The sequence below is a fragment of the Megalobrama amblycephala genome, linkage group LG2 (assembly GCF_018812025.1).
Source record: "Megalobrama amblycephala isolate DHTTF-2021 linkage group LG2, ASM1881202v1, whole genome shotgun sequence".
NCBI lineage: Eukaryota > Metazoa > Chordata > Actinopteri > Cypriniformes > Xenocyprididae > Megalobrama > Megalobrama amblycephala.
In genome coordinates this window covers 3,391,384-3,416,673 of record NC_063045.1, presented here as the reverse complement: position 1 = coordinate 3,416,673, position 25,290 = coordinate 3,391,384, and the positions used below count along the sequence as shown (strand labels likewise).

Sequence of the window (25,290 nt, the reverse complement as noted above, 5' to 3'; positions counted from 1 at the left end):
TCTGCATTATTTGACCTCTTTTCACCAGAAGCGATGTAGCAAGCAATAAATCTTGAAATCAATAACTGCAAATAACATTTAAAGCCAATGTTGGACAAAAGCCAATGAGCGTTTGCAAGATCACAATTAACAAACTGTTAAATGACAGAACTCTTCAGAGGTCAGATGAGCTGCGGTCCGATAGCAGAACTGGCTGCGGTCCTGATATCTGTCCTGCAGTAGATGGTACAGTGCCTCCTCTGTTCAGTTCGAGCGTAACCCGAGCCGCTGTCAACCCCTTCCTCCAAATACACACCATACACAGGGACATGCCGCTATGTTTTATGCATAAAAGGCCATATGCAGGTCATGAGATGTCATGTGACACAGTCATGTGAGCAATGACATGATCTGAGGAAAATTGTTGAAATGGAATTTTGTGTGATTTGATTACCAAACAATGTAGCAGTGTTTCAGATTTATAGACCAGTTTACATGCAACTTACACATAGACCAGTTTATATGCAACTTGTTCGATTAATTCAAAATATTTAGTCTCAAAGTGAGCATTTAGACACACATAATGTGTTCAAACTCATGACTGTCTGAAAACATGTGAGAACGGAGTTAAAACACAAGCCCAGTCAGAAACACTGTATAATCAACCATTCACACTAGTTCCCCACCCAGACTTCCTCCCCCTACCACCACGTTGCATGCGGACACGCGTCCTGTCCATAAAAGGGTATGGGTGGAGTCCAAACACGAGTGCCGCGCCGTGATTGGGCTTCGTGACTGATCAGATGCGCGCTGATTGGCCGCCAGCACTTGGTCCGATTTTGTCTCATTTTGTTAATCAGGCCGCGCTCATGGGAAGCCGGAGAGAAACCGGATCATCGCATCCTCGATAAACGGCGTTTTTTCTCGGCGTGTGTCGGTTTGTATAGAGGAAGAATGCTGGAAAATAAGAGGGAGAGATTGAAAACATTTCTGAGGAAGATCGACGAGAGCGCCATATCGCGAATCAAGCATTTAATGAAGGAGAGGTGAGTGTGTCCGTTATCAGCTAAATACTATATGCGCAGCTCATTTAAATATGTTAATGTTGTGTTTATATTATAATTACAAGGGCCTAATGTGTTTGTTATGGTCATATAATGTGATGTGTACGGCTTGCATTGATATAGGTCAGGTGGATGTTATTTTATAGTTGTAATCCACCCCGTGCGCGCGCGCGTGCGCGTGTGATGACATTATTGCTTCCTGATGGCTGATTTATCTTCTTCAAATATAGATTAGGGATTATTTAATTGATCCTTTATGTGTCTGTGTAATACATATAATTGTTTGTTTATCATTTTAGTAGGAACTTGTTTTACACACTATAAAATCCCCATATCACTACTGGTCTTATTGCATTTACTGTGGAGCTACCATGGTACAGTGATGACATTAAGTGTTAAAACAATGGTATACCATGGTGTTTACGAAAAGTAACCAATGTGGTGCTTTACGTTTTCATCTGAAGTACATTGAACTACCATTTGATAGCCTACCATTTTTTACATTTTAAAATACCATGGTATAAATTGATACAATCACTGTGGAAATGCCACAGTACATTTTTGTTACTCAAAAGTATTTCATGTACCATGGCAGTACCGTATTTTTATTTCATTATGGTTTTCATATACACAATAATAGGGCTGAGTATTGAGACAATTTTCATGATTCGATTCGATTGCTATTCACTTGCTTGCGATTCGATTCTATATCGATTATTTTGGATGTAGTATTTCAGTTACAGTACATATGCCAAATTTTCTAGAGGATAAAAATCTCTCAACTAATGCTGTAAACTACACATGAGAGTCAGTTGGTACTACTGTAATAATATTGAAGATTAAATTAACTTATTTATGTACAAACATTTAAATCACACTCAATTATGTTTTTTATTATAAATAATAAAGTTTAGAATTACGTAATAATATTTCTACTCCAATTAAATTTTTTTTTTTAAATATTGACATTTAAATCGTGGCTGTCATAACTGATTTATTCAAACATACATTAAATATTGAAGAACATTAAAAATTATAATGAATATGTAACAGTGCATAGCTATATTTATCAGAATGTTGCTTTCTAGAGTTTCTAGCTGATTAATGAGTTTATGGTCACTGAATATGTTTTTCTGAGGTAAATGTGACGTTACGTGACATTGTTTACAAGCTGTTTTACTGACGTCTTTCCAAGGTTGAAACACTGATTGAGCGATTACACGAGACATGATACGGATTTCAGTAAGTTGTACTGTATATTTTAACATACCTTCAGATGTTCATGCATGTTTATTGCGCTGTAACTGGTATTAAAGCGGAGGAGAGGATGATCACATGCTTCTCTTTAACTGAGGCGCTAAAGCGATCTGTCACGCCACATTAAACAGCGCCAAAATGGTATTTATTTTTTGAATCTCATAATAAGATGGACGTCATTTGAAATCTGAGACTTTGCTTCATATCAAAAGTAACAAAGCACAAAGGTTATTGTGATTTATTGGATGGGAGGCGCTACATATTCTGCTCATTCATCAACTGAAAATAGACTAGACTAATCGATTCTTGGGATTTAAGAATCGATATCGGTTCGTAAAAATGAGAATCGATTAAAATCGAGATCGATATTTTTTTTACCCAGCACTACACAATAATGTAGTTTTTGACATGTACCAAATGTTTTAGACGGGACACTATGAACTATGGTATTATCATGGTGTGTCTAAATTATTGTCTTGTCAGTAACCTTAAACCTCCAATCTCCTAAAAAAACATCAGGGATAATGTAATATTTGCCTTTTATGTGGATTCATGTCTTTGTGTTGGTTTATTATTAGAGTCGTTAAGCCGGTATTGTAAATGGATCACATCACTCATGCTATTGTAAAGCTATTACTGAGCTAGTTTTAGACTCGAGCTGATTTCCCTGCCTCACATTTTCCAATGAGTGAGTTATTTTTGACTACAAGTTACATTAATTTACATTCAGCCACTGGATGGAAATATGCCTAATAATCAGTCCAGCTATTCTTATACATGAATGGACATTACCTTCATCAGTGATTGTGACATAAACAAACCAATCCTCATCACTGTTAAGCTCTAAATTCGTAACCATCGTCAAGGTGTGAGTTTTTCATTCACTTGGGCAGTTTAAATGCAAATTGACCTCTTTCTTGACCAAACTGTTTTGTCTTCAGTGGTGGTTCTAAATGTAATTTGGAGCAGGAATGTGTTATAATCAAATTACGGCATGCGCTAAGTGCCGTCATTACATCACAATGCCTCGTAAGTGGTTTAGATTGACAAGCATTTCTCCAGATAAACGGATGATCTCATGGACCCACCGTTGTATTGGAGTTCCAACACATGTGGGTCATGTTATCTGTCCGCGCTCTATTTTTAGCCCAAAAGCTTGTTCCAGGTGGTATGCCAGGTGTGGACAAGCTGTCTGGACTAATTTTGATTCGCACTTGAATTGCGCTGGCTTCTCCGAGCCTTGTAAAGAAAACTATGGGCCCACAATTCCTTGACCCCTTATCGTTCACATAGATTACCGGTAAAGGACGTTGAGCTATAATTGTGGTCTTGCACAACTGCTTTGGAGTGTCAGTTCTACATAAAGTTGAGGTCATTTTAGTTAGTTTCCCATGAGTAATCTCAACAAGAGATTACTTATGATTGTTTCATGCTTTCAAACACACCATGTTAACTTTATATTTCTAATTTAGAAGCTTGAGGCTTCCAGATTTTGCGTGAATCTTTCTTCCCCTTAATACGTCATTTCCCAGCAACATCCTTGATTCTTCATTAACAAATAAAGCAAACGGGTAAGGTTCTCATTGTTCAGCATTTCACACTGAATTGATGAAATCCACCTAAAGGAACCAATGACATTTTGATGCCCTTGACCTCTACTGAAGGTTTGCATGATGGCATAATTGCGAAAAAAGAACAAGATATGTGTTTCATGTGATTCCCGGGTGGGATTTCCAGTCTTCTTTTGGACTGGATTGGTCCATGGAAAGAAAGACCTCTTTCTGTTTAGAGCGGTTACATTGAGGAAGTGAGACTGGTGCATTCAAATCACATGACTTGCACAAATGTCCTCTGTGTTGTTGGTTTGGCCCCCTTCCACAAGAGGCAAGCTGTTGTTTGCCGACAGGGATTGGTGTTTGCTCTGATCGGACCATGTGGCTCGATAGATGTTAAGGCACAATCCTCATTCTACGCCTTTCTTTGTAGTCGTTAACTCTGGTTTTATGATTACACCAGTTTTTAAGAGTCTTACTTTGAGTTAACATGGCAAGTGCCCTTTGTTCTTCGGTGGGTAATCTTGTAATCTTGATTCTTGAGACCAAGTCCTGGTGTATTTTGGAAGCTTTATTTTTATTTTGAGTTCATCTCCACCCTCTTCTTGTAGTTTCTATGTTTAGATTTGTTTGTTTTTTAATGGAGGTATAGGACAGCCAAGGCATCTTTTTGTGTGGATTATTGCCTACATGGTATAGCTCAACAGAAGTTATCATGTGGTCAACACATAACTCTCTTCTCTGCACACACCCACTCAGATCATTTATCACGCTGATGTTGTATTCTGTGTGGTTTGATCATATTCTCACTGTTTCCGCTCTAGTCCATTCATTTTGTTAGCTGGGAAATACATGACTTGCTCAACTGGTTAACTCTAACCGTGGCTTTCTTGAAAATGATCTATGGTTTCCTGGTGTGCAACGCTGGCACAATTCAGCCTGTCGCTCTCTGATTTACATGTTGGCTTCTTGGCAGCGAACTTGAATTGCATTCAGTTGACAGTTCCTCCCTTCCATCAACCAATGGTGATCTAGTACCCTTGTGTCTTTCAGAGTGTGAAAATCTTCTGCTTATGTAATGAAAACTGACCTGATATTCTCAATATCATGTTATGCTGATACTAGTGTGCTCAAAGAAACACATGTCCACATGTCCCACAGCAGAGGAAACCCTCACTTAATCTTCTCCATTAGAACATGGCGTCTTGTTTATTAACCAAAGTACAGAATGCACTGAGGAGTACTGATAAAAATAAGTGCAGAACTTAAGACGAAGATTTGAAGATGCTTGTTTTTCAGGCCTGGACAAGGATCTTCAAGCTATCTTCAGTGATTCACCGTGAGGTGTGGACTTGCATGACCTAATGCATCTTCGTTGTCTGATATGATCGTTGAAAACTTGTGTGTGTGCAGTTTTTAATGGCACAAGGAGGTCAGGGATCAGATGGAGAAAAGGTTCACTAGTAATTGAACCTGAACTTGCTATGGCCCATATCTTAAAGGATTAGTTCACTTCAGAATTCAAATTTCCTGATAATTTAGTCACCATCTTGTCATCCAAAATGTTCATGTCTTTCTTTCAAAAAGAAATGAAGGTTTTTGATGAAAACATTCCAGGATTTTTCTCCATATAGTGGACTTCACTGGGGTTCAACGGGTTGAAGGTCCAAATGTCAGTTTCAGTGCAGCTTCAAAGAGCTCTACATGATCCCAGACAAGGAATAAGAGTCTTATCTAGTGAAACCATCAGTTATTTTCTAAAAAAATTTTAAAAATTATATACTTTTTAACCACAAATGCTCATCTTGCACTGCTTTGCGATGCGCCATGCATGAGGTAATCACGTTGGAAAGGTCACATGTCTGAATTACCAATGTAAAGCATGACTTTGTCAACTCTTGATTCCTGGTGTTTTAATTACGATCATCTTGGTGCCCCTTGTATCTGTACTGAGTGTTAGATGTGCGTAAATGTGTGTGTCTTCAACTTCTGGTTACGTGTGAGAGTGTCAGTGTGTCCAAGGACTACTACTACTTGTTTTGTCTAGGTAGGTACATGATGTGCACAATGGAAAAATCCCGAGACGCAAAGAAAGGTCAAAAAGTAAAGTCCAAGAAATAAGAAATTATTTAACTCTGAGAAAAGTTAAACTTTTATCAGAAATCTTGGTTTTGATTAATGTTGTGTCTGATAACCAGTTTGTGCATTATTTTTATACATAAACTGGGTTTTGATCTTTTTTTTTTTTTTAAATTATGATTTTGCATTTGTTTTTGGCATTGGGAATTGATAAAAATTAGTAATAGGATTTGTTATTTAATTTAAAAGTAACCAGTTTTGCACTCTCAAAATCAGAGGCTGTTGGAAAGCATATTCAGGTTTAGAAAACTGGAAAAGGAAAATTTACTTTCCTACTATTTGCTTCCAATATTGGCCAGATCATTGCAATAAAAAGGCCTGGTGTTGTGGAGGTCTTTCTTTAGATTTCCCATGGGTTTGTTGACCACCTACCCCATCACAAAGACAATAGGTGGGCCTTTGTTTGGGTGTCTTCAGTCTTTTCTTCTGTAGTTTGCATTCCTTCAATTGCATTTAAATGAGCCATTGTGGGGTCCCTCCATCACCCACTTCTCCACTCGTTTCCAAGGAAACACCAGCTGCCGTGGTTGGAGGTGAGCGGAGTGGGCCGGCGGAGGATTGTTTATCCCTCCCTTGGCTACAACTTTGGCTTCCTTGTGCTTCATTATCTCATTTTTTCCGACGGCCTGGCTTGTGTAACGGAGCAGCTGTAAAGGAAACCTTTAGACCTCATTGCTCAGCAACTGGTTGAAAGTGGTTCAGTAAGTCCAAGAGCTGGGAAGACGTAGCAATGGATAGCGAGAAGGACCCGAGCCACATGGACACGGTTGTGTGTGAGGATTTGGGAAGGTAGGAGATGTTTACGGCCGCTGTTTTAGCTCTGTGATATATAGTCGTGACTGGTGTGGGAGCAGCTGCGAATACGTCATTGAACCGACATGTTTGGGGGTTTGATTTATCGTAGCGAGTGGGTTGAATCCGAAACGACTTGTTTTGTTGCTTATGGGAATATACTGTTGCTTCATTTGAATTCAAATCAAAATGACTAGTTCATGGGAATCTACTTCCGTCTTTACTCATAAAGGAAGCAAATTAAGCAACTTTTTTTTTCTTTTTTTTTTTAATCATTTGCAAAGACTGAACTTTCATTCTCGGCACAAAGGGAAGCATGATGGTTTATTGCTGAGAGCGGGCCTTGAACTTCAACACATTTCCTTGTTTGGCATGTTTGTGAAGCTTCTCATGCCACTGTGTGATGCTAGCTCAAACCAGATTAGATATCCATCAAGAAAAGCGCATCTGCTCTTTATCGTCAGCATCAGAATGAATCAGCAGGGGATATTTGATGCTCTTTGTCTTCATTTTAAATCACTACGCGTCTCGAGGCTAAATAGAAGTTGGCGAGGCTCATTTTACATGAGATAATGTAAAGCAAGCACAGCGTAATGGAGTGAATAAACGTGTAAACAACATTTAGTGTGCAAATAGGATCTCTAGATCCTTTATTATTGTTCTAAAGTCACATTGAATAGTCCATTTTCCTAATGGCATTGGATCAAATGCCAAACCTAACTGTTTGAGCAGGGTGTTTAAATTATGTAACGCCTGCCAGACACTTTAAATATATTTTCATTTACAAACGACTTTCTCAAATTCCTTTTGAGGAGCGTTTTTATACCTGCGTTTCCTGTAAACGCCCACACCGGGGCAGTAGTTTCCCTGAATGCCTCCATTTGGCCAGAATACACAACTCAACCTCAGACATGCAAAAACGGCTCACAGATTGGCTTGGAAATTCTCACTTAACCGGAATTACAACTTGTGGGATGGGAAATGAACTGCTGTCTGAAAGTGAGAATTGTGGTTGAGGTTTATTGATGTGGTTTCAGTGCTACGCGGCTAATGCACATGTGATCTGACTGTTTTTCCCCCAAACAGACTAGGTGTTTTAAATAGCTTTGCAGCATGTTTTAATTTCTCAAATGAGTAAAATTGAGTAATCTGTCAAAAACGTGCTCATTTTACCCTCAAAAGAGTGAAGCAAGCATTTTCGTTTTGTGCAAAGAAAACAAAGTTTTATTATTGTATCTTAAATATTTTTTTTGTTGTGTTCTAAGACCTTTTAAATCTCAACTTTTGTCCCACTGGTGTTTAAGTTTGTTGTTTTTAGTTGCGTTTACTTTCTCGTACAGATGCTGCGTTTTACTGCTCGTGTGTAGGTCAGAAAAAAGCCTCCGTCGCGTAATTAAACGGAATACGATAATTGCTGCTAGATTTACAAGACATTAAACGATGATATATTTGCAGTATTTCCTGGTATTCCTACATTTTCACATGTTGAGACATCTATTAAATTTTTTAAGCAATGCATATTAGTCAACATTTCATCCATGGCAATTCATCCCACAAGTTTTGCCTGTCTTGCAGGTGCGTATTCTGTTTTGAATGTATTTGTGTACCACAAGCATGGGTTTACTTTAATATCCGAAGGTTTCAAGACAAAAACAACCAAACAAAAGTTGGCTAAATTCCCTAAAACTTGTCTGTCGTGCAACAGCAAATCTTAGCCAGAATGTTAGTTCCTTGAGTCTTAAAATACTTAAAGGACTAGTTTACAGGAAATTAGAGTTCTGACATCCAATGTCATCCAATATATTCATGTCTTTCTTTCTTTCTTCAGTGGAAAAGAAATAAAGGTTTTTGATGAAAACATTCCAGGATTTTTCTCCATATAGTGGACTTCACTGGGATTCAATGGATTGAAGGTCCAAATGTCAGTTTCAGAAAGAGCTCTACATGATCCCAGATGAGGAATAAGAGTCTTATCTAGAGAAACCATCGTCATTTTCTGAAAAAATAAACATTATATACATTTTAACCACAAATGCTCGTCTTGCACTGCTCTGAGATGCTCCACGCATGACGTAATCATGTTGGAAAGATCACGGAAGTACCGATCCAGTGTTTACAAAGCGAACGTGCAAAGACTAAGTCATACAGCCTTTACAAAAAAAGGTAAAACAACGATGTTGGAGGAGAAAATGAGATGGCGTTTTTCGTTTGACTTAATACGTGACCTTTCCAACATGATTACGTAATGCGTGGCACATCTCAGAGCAGTGCAAGACGAGCATTTGTGGTTAAAAAGTATATAATTTTTTTTATTTTTTAGAAAATAATTGATCATTTCTCTAGATAAGACTCTTATTCCTCGTCTGGGATCATGTAGAGCTGACATTTGGACCTTCAACCCGTTGAACCCCATTGAAGTCCACTATATGGAGAAAAATCCTGGAATGTTTTCATCAAAAACCTTCATTTCTTTTCAACTGAAGAAAGAAAGACAAACATCTTGGATGACATGGGGGCGAGTAAATTATCAGGAAATGAATTCTAAAGTGAACTAATGCTTCAAGTATGCTTTTGTTGTCTCTCGTGTCGTGAAGCGTCCCTTCCCCCGCAGGAATGTTTCCCTGGCCTTTGAAAGTAATGCGTAGTCACAGTAGCCGAAGCTGTAGAGTGATGCATAGCCCTTGTGCCTAGTCATGTGACACCAAGCAAGTAACACCTTTGTCCCTGAGTCATAAATCTGATGGCTCTGAATGCTGGGAAAGGCAACCGTTTTGAATCCGGCAGCTGTGCTTTGTTTGTAGGCACCAAGCGTTTCAAGCTAAATGAGAAGTTCTACTTTCATCAGGTGAAGAATTACAGAAATTTGACTTTCCCTTATGAAAGTTTGCTTTCGCTTCTTCTTCTCGAGCCGAAGTGTGTTTCTGGGCTTGTTTTCACCTGCGAGTCTTGCGTCTGCATGCAGGTGTTCCATTACAGCTCACACCATCTGAGGTCAGAAGCTCCGCCCACGCTCATTTGCATACAGAGAAAGGGAGCAGCTCTCATTGGAACACGAGCGCAGACAGAACTCTGTAGTGTTTAGACGGAGATTTGCTTTACTGCTCTTGACGAGGCGTCTGACTCCGGCGTTATGGCTTGAAGCCAGCTTTCTGGCGCTTTCTCTCACTTTGGAGGATGAACAGATCTTTGAGTTTGCGATTATCTCGCAGATATGGAAATCATGTGTACAGGTATGGAAGAGCGGGGCTGAGTTCACACTGTTTTATAGTGTATTTACTCTGTTGAAGCATTACATGGACGAGCTGAGAGAAACTCATAAACCTGAGCTGTTTGAGTGATCTCATTATGCTTGTTCCTGGTATTGACCTTATTAAATAACTCTATTGCCCATCTGTTTGTGACTTAACGGTGTTTTATAAGCAGTCCTCATAAAGGCAGATCAGATATAAAGTTTAAATAGAGCGACATGAGCGTCATATTTGTCTCTGGCGATGGCGATGAGGCTCACGGTGGTTTTTCGCTGTTTTCGCAGCTATGCGGTGGACGCCGGGACGATCCCCGGGAAGGTGAAGAAGGGGAAGACGAAAACTAAACTGGGAAGTAGGAAAGCTTTGAGCTTGGAGGAAAACCAGCTCGAGATTCAACAGCAGACCAAGAGCCTGAGCCGGCCGGTCCTGCCCAGGTGAAACACTGCTTATTTTCCATTTAATTGTGCTGTATTTAATCACTTCTGATTAATCACATTATATATATATATATATATATATATATATATATATATATATATATATATATATATATATATATATATATATGTATGTATATGTATGTATATGTATGTATATGTATGTATGTTACACTTTCAAAAATAATTTAATTAATTTCAAATCGGAAAAAAATGGTAATTAAAAGTATACATAATATATAAAAATTTTACTTCTATATGTATATATTTACAATTTTTTTACTTTAAATAGTAGTTAAATATTTTATATTTGCACAAATAAAAATTATTTAATTCAAAATAGAAAAAAAATAATATATTTGATAATATTCTGAGGAAAAACAGTTTATAAAAATATTATATTTAAGTACATATTTCTGCTTAAACATGGTACTTTATTTTTAGTGAAATATACTGATTAATTGCTAAAAAAAAAATATTTCAGTAAATGTACTGATCAATGCTGATTTATAGTTAAAAAATAAGGAATTATTACATTTTTTATTATTAATAAAAGAATTAATAAATGCATTAAAGTGTTTTTTGTGACATGCATACTGATTAATGCTAATTAAATTAATTGATAACATGTAGTAGTAACAGTTGTTGTGAAATGCACTAAATAATGTGAATAGATTAAAAAATAATTTAATTAATGAGAAAAATTACAGTATTTTTTGTGAAACATTCTGATAATGCTAATATACTACAGATATTATATTATAATTAATAAAAATATAATTAATAAACTATTCTGAAACATTTCATTCATAATAGAAAATAATAATAATAATTTTCCTAGAAAAATAAGTTTATAAAATATATATGAAATGTAAGTATATATTACTGCTAAATAATATATAAAAAAAAAAAAGTTTTTAATTATTTATCTATTTATATTTACAGAAACGTAAAATAAAATGAATAAATTTGCTAATTTTATATAAAAAAAAATAAGGTTTACATAAAATATTCATGTCTAAAAAACGCGTTTTAATTTGCAGGAATAATTTTTTTTCATTTAAAATAGAAAAAATATATTTGCTTTTCTTTTATATAAGGGATTATACAAGTATATATTCCTGCTATATATGTTTATAACATTTAGTGATCTGAATTGGCAGGTCTCACACTCTGGATGTGGACAGACCTCTGGAGCGAAGCGAAAGCCTGAACTCTAGAAGTGTAAGAAGACGTTTCATCGCTCTTTTCAGCACTTTTGTGGCGTAAATGAAAACGATTCTAACTTCCGTTTCCTCTTGTCTCCTCAGAGTTTCATAAAGCACAACAAAACATTCCACAAACTCTTCCCAGAAATCCCAGAAAGTGAGGACTTGCTACATGGTGAGGAATATGACAGTGTTTATTTAGCCGGTCATTATGACGCACATCTGAGGTGTTGGTCATGTGACGATTGTTGAGCTCAGTGCAGCAGGTGTGTCATGATGAAGGAGTCACATAACTCTCTCTCTCTCTCTCTCTCTAGCCTACATCTGTGCGCTGCAGAAGGAAGTGCCTTATCACGGCCGTCTGTACATCACCGACAGCAACCTGTGCTTCTTCTCCTCTGTGCTGCTCAAGGACACCAAGGTAACAAACCCTCCACCTTCTCACAGCCACCGTACGGTCTGGAGAAGCCGGTCTAACAGCCGGTCACGTGTGTGTCGCAGGTGGTCGTTCCCGTCTCCAGCGTGAGCGTCCTGAAGAAGCAGAACACCGCGCTGCTCGTGCCCAACGCCATCTCTGTCCGGACGGCCGACGGGGAGAAGGTCAGTTCCTGTCCGGAGCACACGGAGTCACTGAATGGAAAAACTTTTATTTTATTTGTTAGTGAAATATATTGATTAATTGCTAATTAAGACAGTTAATTTTTAATTAAATGTATTCCAGTAATTTGGTGAAACACAAACTGATTAATGCTAATAAATAAAGAGGTAAGAAAAAGGATTTAATTATTAAAAAAAAAATTTGAAAAGAATTAATTAATAAAAACACATTACAGTAATTTCTTTAATAAAATGTACTGATTAATGCTAACTTAAAAAATAATTTAATTAATAAACACATTAGGGTTTTTATTTGTGAAATAAATTGATTAATTGCTAATTAAATGTATTCCAGTAATTTTATGAAACGCATACTGATTAATGCTAATTAATGAGTCAAAAATAAGGAATTAATTAAAAAAACTTATTGATTAAATAATAAAATAAAATTACAGTAATTTCTTTAGGAAAATGTACTGATTACTGTTAACTTAAATTTAATTAATAAACATATTCCAGTAAAAAAAAATTATTAGTAACTTTTTTTTTGTTGTAAAATGTTCTAAATAATGTGAATTATTTTTTTTTAAAAAATAGTTAATTTAATTATTTTGAAAAAATCTAGTATTTTTTTTTTTGTGACACATACTGATTAAAGGTGCAATATGTAATATATTTGCAGTAAAATATCCACAATCCACTAGGCCAGTGTTATATATTTTGTCCACTTGAGTATTTACAATATGATTAATGCTCATTAATAAAAATGTAACATAACAGTGCACAAATATATTTGAATTAAGTTATTTTTAATGAATAAGTGAAATCTGAAACATCCATTCATTCTGACAGTCGTTTTATTTAATGAATTTCTGGTGTTATTGAGTCTTAAATGAACCCTGCTATATGTGTGTTGCAGTATTTGTTCGTGTCTCTGAGGAACAGAGAAGGGTGTTACAAGCTCCTGCGCTCCATCTGTCCTCAGCTAGAGGTGAGTGTTTGACGCTGATGATGTCACTGATCACATGTGCTCGTGTTGACCGTTGCCATAACGACGCTCTCGTTCCTCAGGACAGAAGTGCCAACAGCAGCCCTCTCTTCTCCTCGGCCGAGAACAGCTTCGATCAGCCCAAACTCGTGGTGAGAGACTCGACCAGAGCTGATTACAGAGGTCACATGACCTCCTAATGACTGTCCACTGTTCATACAGATACAAACAATTCCTAAAAATAATCTGTAAAGTAGTTGCGCAACATATTTAATGAATAATTTGCTTATAAGAAACAGTTTTCTAATGCATAAAAAGGTTAAACAAATATTTTCTAAAATTAATTTGATATATTTATTTACTAAAAATTTTATTTACTAAAATATTAGTAATAGTATTTACTAAAAAAAAAAAAAAAAAAAAAAAAAATATATATATATATATATATATATATATATATATATATATATATATATATATATATATACACAAATATTTCATAAATAATTTAGATTCATACAATATTTAATAAACACAAATTACTTTATTTATACAAATAGTTCCTAAAACATAATTATAAAGTATTTATACTAATATTTCCAAAAAATAATAATAATAATTTGTTAAATAGTTAATCAAATATTTACTAAAACATTGTTTTAGGAAAGTTGTGTACATTTTCTAATTTTTAAAATAGTTATAGAAATATTTCCAAAAAATGATTCATACAAATATTTCTTAAATAATTTATAAAATATTTCCTAAATAGTTTTTTAAAATAGTTAGTTAATATTTACTAAATTTAGTTTTAGACAGTATTGTCAGTTTTCTATTTATAAAATCATTACAGAAATATTTCATTATACAATTAATAAAATATAAAATATAACACCAATATATGTCCTATAATAGTAATACAAATATAAAAAAATAAAATATTTCCTAAAAACACTGTAAAATATTTATACAAATATTTCCTAAAATATTTATAAAAGTATTTACTAAATTTGTTTTAGAAAATATTGTGTACATTTTCTATTTTTGAAATGTTATAGAAATATTTAATTAAATTGTATATATATATATATATATATATATATATATATATATATATATATATATATATATATTATACAATTATTTGCTAAATTTAATTAAAAAAAATATTGTATATATTTCCAACTATAAAATGGTATAGAAATATTTAATCAAATAATTTACATGCATATTTCTAAAATATTATATTTGGTAAAGCATGTGTAGAGAGATGTGAGTAGTGATTGTGAACCGTGTTTCTCCGGCAGCAGAACTCGAGTCAGTCGAGTCTGGATGACTCTTTCGAGGTGGACGGGGGACGAGTTTCTCCTCAGCCGGAGCTTCCTGCCTCCAGACTCACACGAGGTTTGTTCACGCCGGCCGCGCCTGCAGATCCCACCGCCGAATGACATCAGGACGAGTGTGTTAAAGTGTGTGTGCTCGTGTGTTTCAGAGAGCGCTGCTGCTGGAGCGAACCCGAGCACGAGCAGATCACTGCAGGAGCGAGAGCACAGCTCCACTGAAGAGCACACGGGTATGACCAACTTCATGATCATGACTCTGAGTGATATGTTCATGACTTTGATTGGCTAACGGAGATTCTGCTTCCTGTCACCGCAGGAAGTTCATGGGTTTGGAACGTGACGGACAGGGCTCGATCTCTCCTGATCCAGAGGGAAGTCAGCAACCTCAACACGCTGCTCCTCGTCTACCTGATCCTGTGAGTCCCGCACGCTTCACATCTGAAATACAGTTACTACAAAACATTTACAAAAACAAGTACATTTTATTTATTTTTTACTCATTTAGATTTAGAAAATGTATACAGGATTTAAAAAAGAAAATGATCAAATATTTACTACATTTATTTAATTTTTTTTTTTACTAAAATGATTCATTCAAGTATTTGCTGAAAATGATTTGACATATTTACTAATGAATTTAAATTCATACTATATTTCAGAAAAAGCAATTTAGAAATGTTATACAGATATCTCATAAAAATATTTATAAAAATATTTCCAACATATAATTTGAAAATATTAATACAAGTATTTAAAAAGTAAATAATGTATATGGATATTTTTTTTTTAAATTGATCAATTACTTATAAAAATATTTACAAAATTTAGAAATTGTTATACAAATATTTATTAGAAGCAAATTTAATTTAAAAATATTTTTTTCTAAAATGTTTCATACAAATATTTGCTTAAAATGAATTATAAAATATTTACACGTATTTAAAATAATTTAATTCATACAGTATTTCATAAAAAGGCATTGAAAAATAGTTATTTTATTAGTTAGAATAGTTATTAATAGTTACTTTTTTTTTTTTTAGGAAATATCTATCAAATATTCAAATATTTATAAAAAATATTTCTAAAATATTTATAAAGTCTATATATATATATATATATATATATATATATATATATATATATATATATATATATATATATATATATATATATATATATATATATATAAAATTATTTTTTTTTTAAAGTGAATATATGAATATTTAAATTATCAGTTATAAACATTTTTTACTAAATTTAGAAAGTTATACAAATATTTATTAAATAATTTAGACAATGTATACACAACTATTTTATACAACATTTACAAATGTTTACCATTTATAATTTAGATTAATTCAATATTTAATAACATTCAGAAAATAGTTATACAAATATCTCCTAAAATACAAATATTTCATAAAAATATTTATACAAATACAGTACATGCTAAAAATAATTTATAAAACATTTATTCAAGTATTTCTAAAACAAAAAACAGTAAATGTATAGATATTTGTTTTTTAAATGTACAAATTATTTTTTCAATTTATTCAATTTATGCAAATACACACACAGTTATACACATTTCCTAATGATTTAGAAAGGTTATATAAACATTATTTATGTAAATATTTGCTAAAATAATTTATAAATCACATTTACAAGCATTTCTAAAAAAAAAAAAAAAAAATATATAAATATATATATATATATATATATATATATATATATATATATATATATAAAAAATTAAATAATTGCTTAAATTGTTATATAAATATTTTACTAAATTTAGCAAATCTTTACAGTATTTACTACTAACTACTTTCTTTTAAGTAGTAATAGAAATATTTACTAAAAAATCTTTATGAAATATTTACTAAAAACAAAATGCTTTTTTTAAATCTTCTGTTCATTTAGTGAAAAACTTTGTGGACACCATACCTCGAATAATTTTTTATTTATTTTTTTCTTGCTATTTTATTACTTGCGTTAAACATTTTTAACCTATATGTCAACAACAGCATTATTCCAGTCTGAAATACCAATATCGTTTCATCCGACATGATCAGTCGTGTTGCATGATAATACAGCGATGCATCACTGACGGCATTAATCTCAGCATGAAGCTGTTTATGAAGCTGTTACTGGGAGAACTAGTCTCATCGTGCAGGAACGTGCTTTTGCAGTTTTAGCGTGAGACGCCCTCAGGACCTGAAGGCTTTGTTTTGGTTCTGCCACATGCCTTTAACTGTTTGACAGGGTCATTTAGTGTATGAAATGTGACGTGTCTTCTTTCTCTGGCAGGGTGTTTCTTCTCTTGTTGTCCTCTGGCTATATCGGCCTGCGTATCGTGGCCTTAGAAGAGCAGCTGACGTCTCTCGGAGCCCTTCCCGAATTCACTTTACAAAGCGGGTAAATACTCAGTTTTTATATTTGACGTTCTTTCATGTGTAAATCCAAAAGCATCAGATAACCAGATTGGTTTTTTTTGTCCTTTCAGGTACAAAGAAACATAAGAGTCCATACATTTTCATCTGAACTTTGGAAGAAGCACCAAAAATCCCGCAGGGAAGGCTGGGAAGGACCTTTATTTGCACATTCGCCGGCTACCCAGTCACAAACTCTGCGTCTTTGCCAAGTAAAGAACCAAAGCTGGTGGTTTTGATGACACCCAGGCGTGTCTGAACTCGCAGTTTGCATCAGCGACTCGCCCTAAACTACCAAAGACAACCGGTTTGTCTCGAGTGTGAAAAACTACAACAAACTAACTGCAGGTTCTTCCGAGGGAAAGCATTTCATCATTTGTTCACCACTGCATTTCATCTGACCACTGTTTTAAAAAAAATCACCAATTACTTTGTCCTCCCAAAATCCTTGTTTTTGATCGCTTGTATCCTTTGTCTTGTTGCTCGACGGTTGCATCTTTCGGCTTCATTCTTCCTCTAGATGTCCGTTTTTTTTGTTCGTAGAAGGGGTTTGCGATATTAAACCTAACTTTGGTTTAACGATAAAAAGAAAAATCAAACTAGCTCACCCTTAGTATTACTGTATGTATGGTCTATGCACAGAAAATGCTCACATCAGGTATTTAACGCTTTTCTTCTGTTCGTTTCGCCTTTTATACTTTAAGGAGACAAAGTGGTCCGTGAAACATTGGTCTCTTTGTAATCCGAACGATTTAAAAAAAAAAAAAAAAAAAAAAAAGATTGTATTGTATTGTGACGTTTGATGCATCTCAACCAGATGCTTCGAATGTTTAAATTATGGCAAAAAAAACGAGTGCTCGCATGTTTGCGCGAACCCAAAAAGAGCATTTCCGTTCAGGACTCTAATTACGATACTTGACGAAAACAACATGGTCCAAAATATGCATGATTTGTGTGTGTGTGTGTGTGTGTGTGTGTGTGTGTAAATATGTTCAAGAGATTGCTTGTAAAAGAGGCGCGTAGCTGTTCGAGTGCACTTTATAGTGTGGAGACGCTCTCCCATCCTGAAGGGGGCGCTGTATATTTGTTCTGGGGTGTTAGACTGTGCTAAGAACCTCTCACTCAGGGCTGGGACTGACTCGCAATGCATCGTGGGAGTGCGGTAGATCCTTCAGGTGCTTGGAATGATCGCGCACGGACTCGCCGATAGTTCCTGAGAACTTCCTGCGCGTTTTCATATGAATGCATGTTGCTCGTTCAAACCCATGGATCTCTCAGGAGCATTTTTTCCCTGCAGTTTTCCTATGAAGTGGAGTTTCCCAGTTGGACTGATCCATGTAAACAACAGGAAATGGATTTTGCACAGCATTTCAACTTGTCGCCAGGGCGTCGCAACCTCAACGTCCCCTCAGCGACTGTCTAATAACCACAATGCAAGAATCCCAACTTTCATAACCTGTTTATATTGCACTATTGAAGTGTTGAACTTAATGTTTTTGTATCAATATGTTGGTAAACATCTTGTTTGGTCTATTTATTGCATTATGTGTAATTCAAAGTAGTCTCTGTGAGACTGGCTTTGGCATTGTTTGAATAAATCAAGTGCTAAGGAAACCAGTGTTAGCAGTGTTTATTTGGTGCAGTCTAAATATAATCTTTATTTAGCAGCAGTGGAATTTGCTTGGAACGGCTTTCAGGATGTTCACCCTATGTCACTGGAATGAATAATTACCCAGTTTTCTCTCTTTACAATATGGAGAGATGCAATCAAGCAGTAGTCAGTTATATGAATTCTATGAATTAATGCCACTTTATACCGTTGAATCGTGTTTGTTCATGTTAGATGTACAACGTTAGCAGTCGTAAATGCTGTAAAAGCATTACTCATTGTAATTTCATGAATTTACAGAGTATTGGAAATTACTGAGTATTGGTCGAAATCCAAACCGGAAATACAGTTATTGGTGGAAATGTGCTTCTACTATGGAAGAGGATTAGGGCCAAGCAATAATAAAAAAATAAAACCATCTCAAGATTAAAGTTGTTAAATTTCGAGAAAAAACTCGTTAAATTTCAAGAAAAAAGTCGAGATAAAATGTTGAGAATAAAGTCATTAAATTATGAGAAAAAAGTTGTTAAATAACGAGAACAAATTTGTTAAATTACGAGAAAAATGTCGTTAAATTTTGAGAAAAAAGTCGAGATAAAATGTTGAGAATAAAGTCATTAAATTACGAGAAAAAAGTTGTTAAATTACGAGAACAAATTCGTTAAATTATGAGAAAAATGTCGTTAAATTTTGAGAAAAAAGTCGAGATAAAATGTTGAGAATAAAGTCATTAAATTACGAGAAAAAAGTTAAATTACGAGAACAAATTCGTTAAATTACGAGAAAAATGTCTTTAAATTTTGAGAAAAAAGTCGAGATAAAATGTTGAGAATAAAGTCATTAAATTACGAGAAAAAAGTTGTTAAATTACGAGAACAAATTCGTTAAATTACGAGAACAAATTCGTTAAATTACGAGAAAAATGTCGTTAAATTTTGAGAAAAAAAGTCAAGATAAAATGTTGAGAAAAAAGTCGTTAAATTACGAGAACAAATTCGTTAAATTGAGAAAAATGTCATTAAATTTTGAGAAAAAAGTCAAGATAAAATGTTGAGAAAAAAGTCGTTAAATTACGAGAACAAATTCGTTAAATTGAGAAAAATGTCATTAAATTTTGAGAAAAAAGTCAAGATAAAATGTTGAGAATAAAGTCATTAAATTACGAGAAAAATGTCGTTAAATTGTGAGAACAAATTCGTAATTTAACGAATTTGTTCTCGTAATTTAACGAATTTGTTCTCGTAATTTAACGACATTTTTCTCATAATTTAACAAATTTGTTCTCGTAATTTAACGACTTTATTCTCAACATTTTATCTCGACTTTCTCAAATTTTAACGAGTTGTTTCTCGTAATTTAACGAATTTGTTATCATAATTTAACGACTTTTTGCTCGTAATTTAATGACTTTATTCTCAACATTTTATCTTGACTTTTTTTCTTGAAATTTAACAATTTTTTTGTCAATTTAACGACTTTATTCTCAACATTTTATCTCGACTTTTTTCTCGAAATTTAACAACTTTAATCTCGAGATGGTTTTATTTTTTATTATTGCTTGGCCCTAATCCTCTTCCGTATTCTACAGACCACATGTGGTGCAATTTGTGTTTGATTCATTCAGTAGAGTCATTCCTTAGGGAATTTCAGTGTAATTCAAGTCCGTGTCATGACCAATCGGGTCCTCCCTGAAAATCAGGTCTCCCCAAACTGTCGACTAATGATTATCCTAAGTATATACGAATTATGTTCTATTATAATACGTACAAAAACACATTAGTGCATAATAAAACCAATTAAACAGAATTTCTTACACATGATTAATTGTTAATTAATCAATAGCCTAATAATAATAATAGCCTATTAAGTGAACACAGACATAAATGATCATTATAATGTAGTTGAAGCAGTATTTACCATAACATGATTTTGTAGGAATTGTAATCGGGCCCTTAAGAGAGAGCCTATCAGTGGGATAGCTTGGGGTCCTAAAGTCAAGTTTATTTATAAAAGAACCAAAGTGCTGTACAATTAGGGAGAAAAAACAAAAACGGCAACATAAACGGGAAAAAATAAATAATTACAAGCAATGAAGAGAGGATTTAGGCAAACCAACTGTACATATAAGGAATTGCAGTACAATGGTGATGTGATAAGTTCACTGATTCCAAGTCCTTTTTTGAAAGAAAGCTGGCAATGGACGAAGATTAAATAAGCTTCCTTTAATCACGGCACTTATTTGCTTATCAAATAGTCAGAATGAAAGATGACCACCAGATTCTTGACTCTGTCGTGCACAGTTAAAGACAGAGGCGAAACAATGAAGAGCCAAAAGCAATGGTCTCAGTTTTGTCCCCATTTAGCTTGAGGAAGTTTTCACAGCTTTCCTTCCTCCAGGCAAGAGGTGAGATTGTTTAGGCTTGAGTGGGAAATAAAGTTGTGTATTGTCTGCATAACTATGATAAGAGGCGGCAACGCCATACTTGTGAAAAATAGAGCCTAGAGGAACCATATATAGATAAAAAAGTAAGGGACTCAAAACCGAGCCTTGTGGGACGCCACATGTAATCAGTGTTGAAGACGAGTTGTGATTACCAATGCTGACAGAAGAGGTTCGAGCTTTGAGATATGAGGAAAACCAGCTTATACCAATCACTCTCTCAAGACGGTTTAACAGAAAGTTAATCTATCTATCGTGTCAAATGCTGCGCTGAGATCCAAAAGAATTCAAATGACACCATCGCCAGAATTTATCCCAGCCAGAAATTCAGATTATCAAGAGTCTGTGATGTTTGCCAAAGACGTATCCCCTTTTTTATTAAAATTGTTTGAGGAAAGTTTTGAATTGGAAGCACTTCCACCTCTTATGACACACATGATACCCAAAGCCAATAAAGATAAAGGGATCTCATCTCTAATGCTCTTCTTGGACTTCCACAAAGCCTTTGATTCACCCGAGCACAACTTCATATTTCAAGTTCTTGCCAAATTTGTGTTTGGAGATTCAACTGATTGAATCCTTCTCCAGAACTTCTGACCTCTATCTCAGTATCAACATGCGTGAGCTGATGTTGATTTAAAAACTCTGTAGGTTTTCATTGAACTAAATTTCAATGAAAACCCAAAGGAAACTCAATTCTTGGCTGCAGATACTTATCAATACGATGAAGATATTTACTCTCTGAAGCTAGTCGAGACTCACTTATACAGCTCTTTCCTGTTGATAAAGGAACATTAAAGATGGTTGAAAACATTAAATAATTTTATTTGGAAAAATAAAACTCACTTTATTAGGAGAATCAGTACTGATGAATCCATTAAAGCAGGGGGACTGGACTTAGATTTTAAAGGTACAATATGTAAAATTTTTAGATTAAAACCACTAGAACAATGTTGTATATTTTGTCAACTTGTGTACTTACATTATCCCAAACCTTCAAAACAATGTTTATATTCAGAGAAATCAGCTATTTTAACCAGCCCGTGTCATTTCGTCGTCTGTATCCGCACTACCCTCGATTTCCAGCTTTACTTTCATTGAAACCATGGAAACACCAAAAATGCTTTAATATATTATGTGTTACAGGTGAGCAACTGTTTGAATACATTCATCAATAGAAAACTAATTGTTTATATAATTGTTAATATATAGCTCAACACAGTTGTTTGAATCGCTTGTTTTCTTGATTTACCATGCCTCAGAGACAACAGTATTTTGTCAAGTGGCAAACAAAGAGAGCTTTTCTCATCAAACAATATATTTTTTAATTAATTGCATGTCATTTAGCAACACAAGTCATCCAGTTTTTTATTAAAAAGACAATCTAATATCAATCTAGATTACTGCAATGTGCAACAATACCAGCGAACGCACAGAGTAACGTTATAACAACTTTCAACACACTAAATTTATTTACTATGATTGTTTTAAAGGTGCCCTAGAATTAAAAATTGAATTTATATTGGCATAGTTGAATATCAAGAGTTCAGTACATGGAAATGACATACAGTGAGTTTCAAACTCCATTGTTTCCTCCTTCTTATATAAATCTCATTTGTTTAAAAGACCTCCGAAGAACAGGCGAATCTCAACATAACACCAACTGTTACGTAACAGTCGGGATCATTAATATGTACGCCCCCAATATTTGCATATGCCAGCTCATGTTCAAGGCATTAGACAAGGGCAGCCAGTATTAACGTCTGGATCTGTGCACAGCTGAATCATCAGACTAGGTAAGCAAGCAAGAACAATAGCAAAAAATGGCAGATGGAGCGATAATAACTGACATGATCCATGATATCATGATATTTTTATTGATATTTGTAAATTGTCTTTCTAAATGTTTCGTTAGCATGTTACTAATGTACTGTTAAATGTGGTCAAAGTTACCATCGTTTCTTACTGTATTCACGGAGACAAGAGCCGTTAATATTTTCATTTTTAAACACTTGCAGTCTGTATAATTCATAAACACAACTTCATTCTTTATAAATCTCTCCAACAGTGTAGCATTAGCCGTTAGCCACGGAGCACAGCCTCAAATTCATTCAGAATCAAATGTAAACATCCAAATAAATACTATACTCACATAATCCGACACATGCATGCAGTATGCATGACAAACACTTTGTAAAGATCCATTTTGAGGGTTAAATTAGCTGTGTAAACTTTATGCTATTAAAGGCAAGCGTGAGCTCCGGGGGCGGGGAGCACGAGAGATTTAAAGGGGACGCAGCCTGAATCGGCGCATATTTAATGATGCCCCAAAATAGGCAGTTAAAAAAATGAATTAAAAAAAAATGTTGGGGTATTTTGAGCTGAAACTTCACAGACACATTCGGGGGACACCTTAGACTTATATTACATCTTTTAAAAAAACGTTCGAAGGCACCTTTAACCATGTTAAACAGCGCTGTTATCCCATATATGCAACGAAGCGAGCAGAAGCGGCCGACTGCAGCATAAGCATCCACTGGAATCCTGCAACACTCTGCCCGCCCTGCTTCATACCAGAAAATGTTAAGAAAACTTTAATACGAGCTCATCCATGAACATGATTTCTGCCCGGGTCTGTCTGATTGCTTTCCATCGGCTGTGGAGGTGAAGATGACAACTCCCATGATTCCACACTCATTCACGGCGTCATCAAGCTACACCTTTGTTTTGAAGAAGCGACCTCTAGTGGTGAAAATTACACACTGTGCCTTTAAACAACACTTTTAAAATGAATTGGCTTAAAGGGGACCTGTTATGCCCCTTTTCACAAGATGTAATATAAGTCTCTGGTGTCTCCAGAATGAAGTTTCAGCTCAAAATACCCCACAGATCATTTATTATAGCTTGTCAAATTTGCCTCTATTTGGGTGTGAGCAAAAACACGCCGTTTTTGTGTGTGTCCCTTTAAATGCAAATGAGCTGCCGCTCCCCGCCCCTTTTCCAGAAGAGGGCGGAGCTTTAACAGCTCAACAACAACAAAGCTGGAGAATCTCACGCAGCCAAAATGAGGATTGTCAGTAACGGTGTTCAGCCTTACATTGTTCAAACTGGAGTCGACACTGATGGAGAGACTCAGGAAGAAGTTACAACTTTTAGACGTTTCTGAATGGTTAGTGGATAAATTGATGTAGTTGCTGTGGAGTTGATTCAACTCATCCACTAGCATGTGTCGTCATGTTCATCTTTTGTGTTGAATTGACCCTCGTTTTTGAAGCATTCCGGCGTAAAATGACAGCATGTCAACAACACTCTACTACAACAACTCTTCCTCTTCTCTAAAACAGCCCAACATGGCCCCGCCCCCTTTATTTTGTGTTCTCGGGGGCGGGGTTTATGTAAATTTTAGTTTATGTAATTTTCGTCGTAACTTTGCAGATGTTGTTTATGCTCAAGCAGCAACATTACACACTAACTAAAGTTAAAAATGTGAAATCATAATTAACCACCCCTTTAAAATTAATTGGCTTAAGAATTTCCTTATTGGCTATTTCCTTACTTCATAATTGACTTAACAATCCCACTTAACTTCGGAATGATATCCCTAATCATATTTTCTCTAAAGTTGGCGGTCTGAATTTTCTCCTACTTTGAAATTAGAAAGTTTTTCTCCAAACTTCCTAATTTCCATAAGCAGATGCTCTTGGCTTGATCCCTAATATACAATCACAACTTCTCTCTGGACAGATATTAGGCATACTTATGGAAAAATAAGGATATTCTCTACAAGAATAAACCACTTTTCTTTGACAACTGATTTAAAGACAACCCTTTTTTAGTTGAACAACTTGAAGGCAGACTTCTTATCTATTTATATTTTTTACAGAAATTCTGCAGAATACTGCTCATGAATATGCTGTTGTTTCAACGCTATCCCCTCTGGAGTGTCCTTACTGTCACACGGGACTACTTTCCACGGCCACGCACTTGAACTTAACTGACACAATGATAGGAAGCGTATCCTTTTCTGTTGAGCAACATAAAAATAATGAGCTCTCTTCCCAAGAAAGATGATTGCAATTCCATGTGTAATCCCATATTGGAATAATGCTGTAGAGAGCATTGGACAAATATGGTCATATATCCGCTAATAAATAAAGTAAAAGAAATAACAGAGATAAAAAGCTACTTTCTTTGGGAATATAAATCA

At 34.8% G+C, this 25,290-nt stretch overlaps 1 protein-coding gene across 5 annotated transcripts; it reads left to right on the top strand.

The window, feature by feature from the left end:
* The first annotated feature begins 819 nt into the window (after positions 1 to 819).
* si:zfos-943e10.1 (GRAM domain-containing protein 2B) lies at positions 820 to 18,648 on the top strand. Of its 5 annotated transcripts, none has more exons than XM_048182128.1 (13): positions 820 to 1,025; positions 10,317 to 10,466; positions 11,633 to 11,693; positions 11,780 to 11,852; positions 11,995 to 12,098; positions 12,179 to 12,277; positions 13,194 to 13,265; positions 13,346 to 13,414; positions 14,570 to 14,663; positions 14,752 to 14,832; positions 14,919 to 15,018; positions 16,913 to 17,020; positions 17,109 to 18,648. In XM_048182128.1, exons 1-13 carry the CDS (start codon positions 934 to 936, stop codon positions 17,122 to 17,124), a joined length of 1,119 nt encoding a protein of 372 aa, XP_048038085.1. In that variant the 5' UTR covers positions 820 to 933; the 3' UTR covers positions 17,125 to 18,648. The 5 variants fall into 5 exon arrangements, with proteins under 5 accessions (XP_048038085.1, XP_048038084.1, XP_048038086.1 ...); XM_048182127.1 differs by having other exon boundaries at positions 14,567 to 14,663; XM_048182129.1 differs by lacking the exon at positions 820 to 1,025 and adding an exon at positions 5,596 to 6,781 and having other exon boundaries at positions 14,567 to 14,663.
* Positions 18,649 to 25,290: the final 6,642 nt, after the last annotated feature.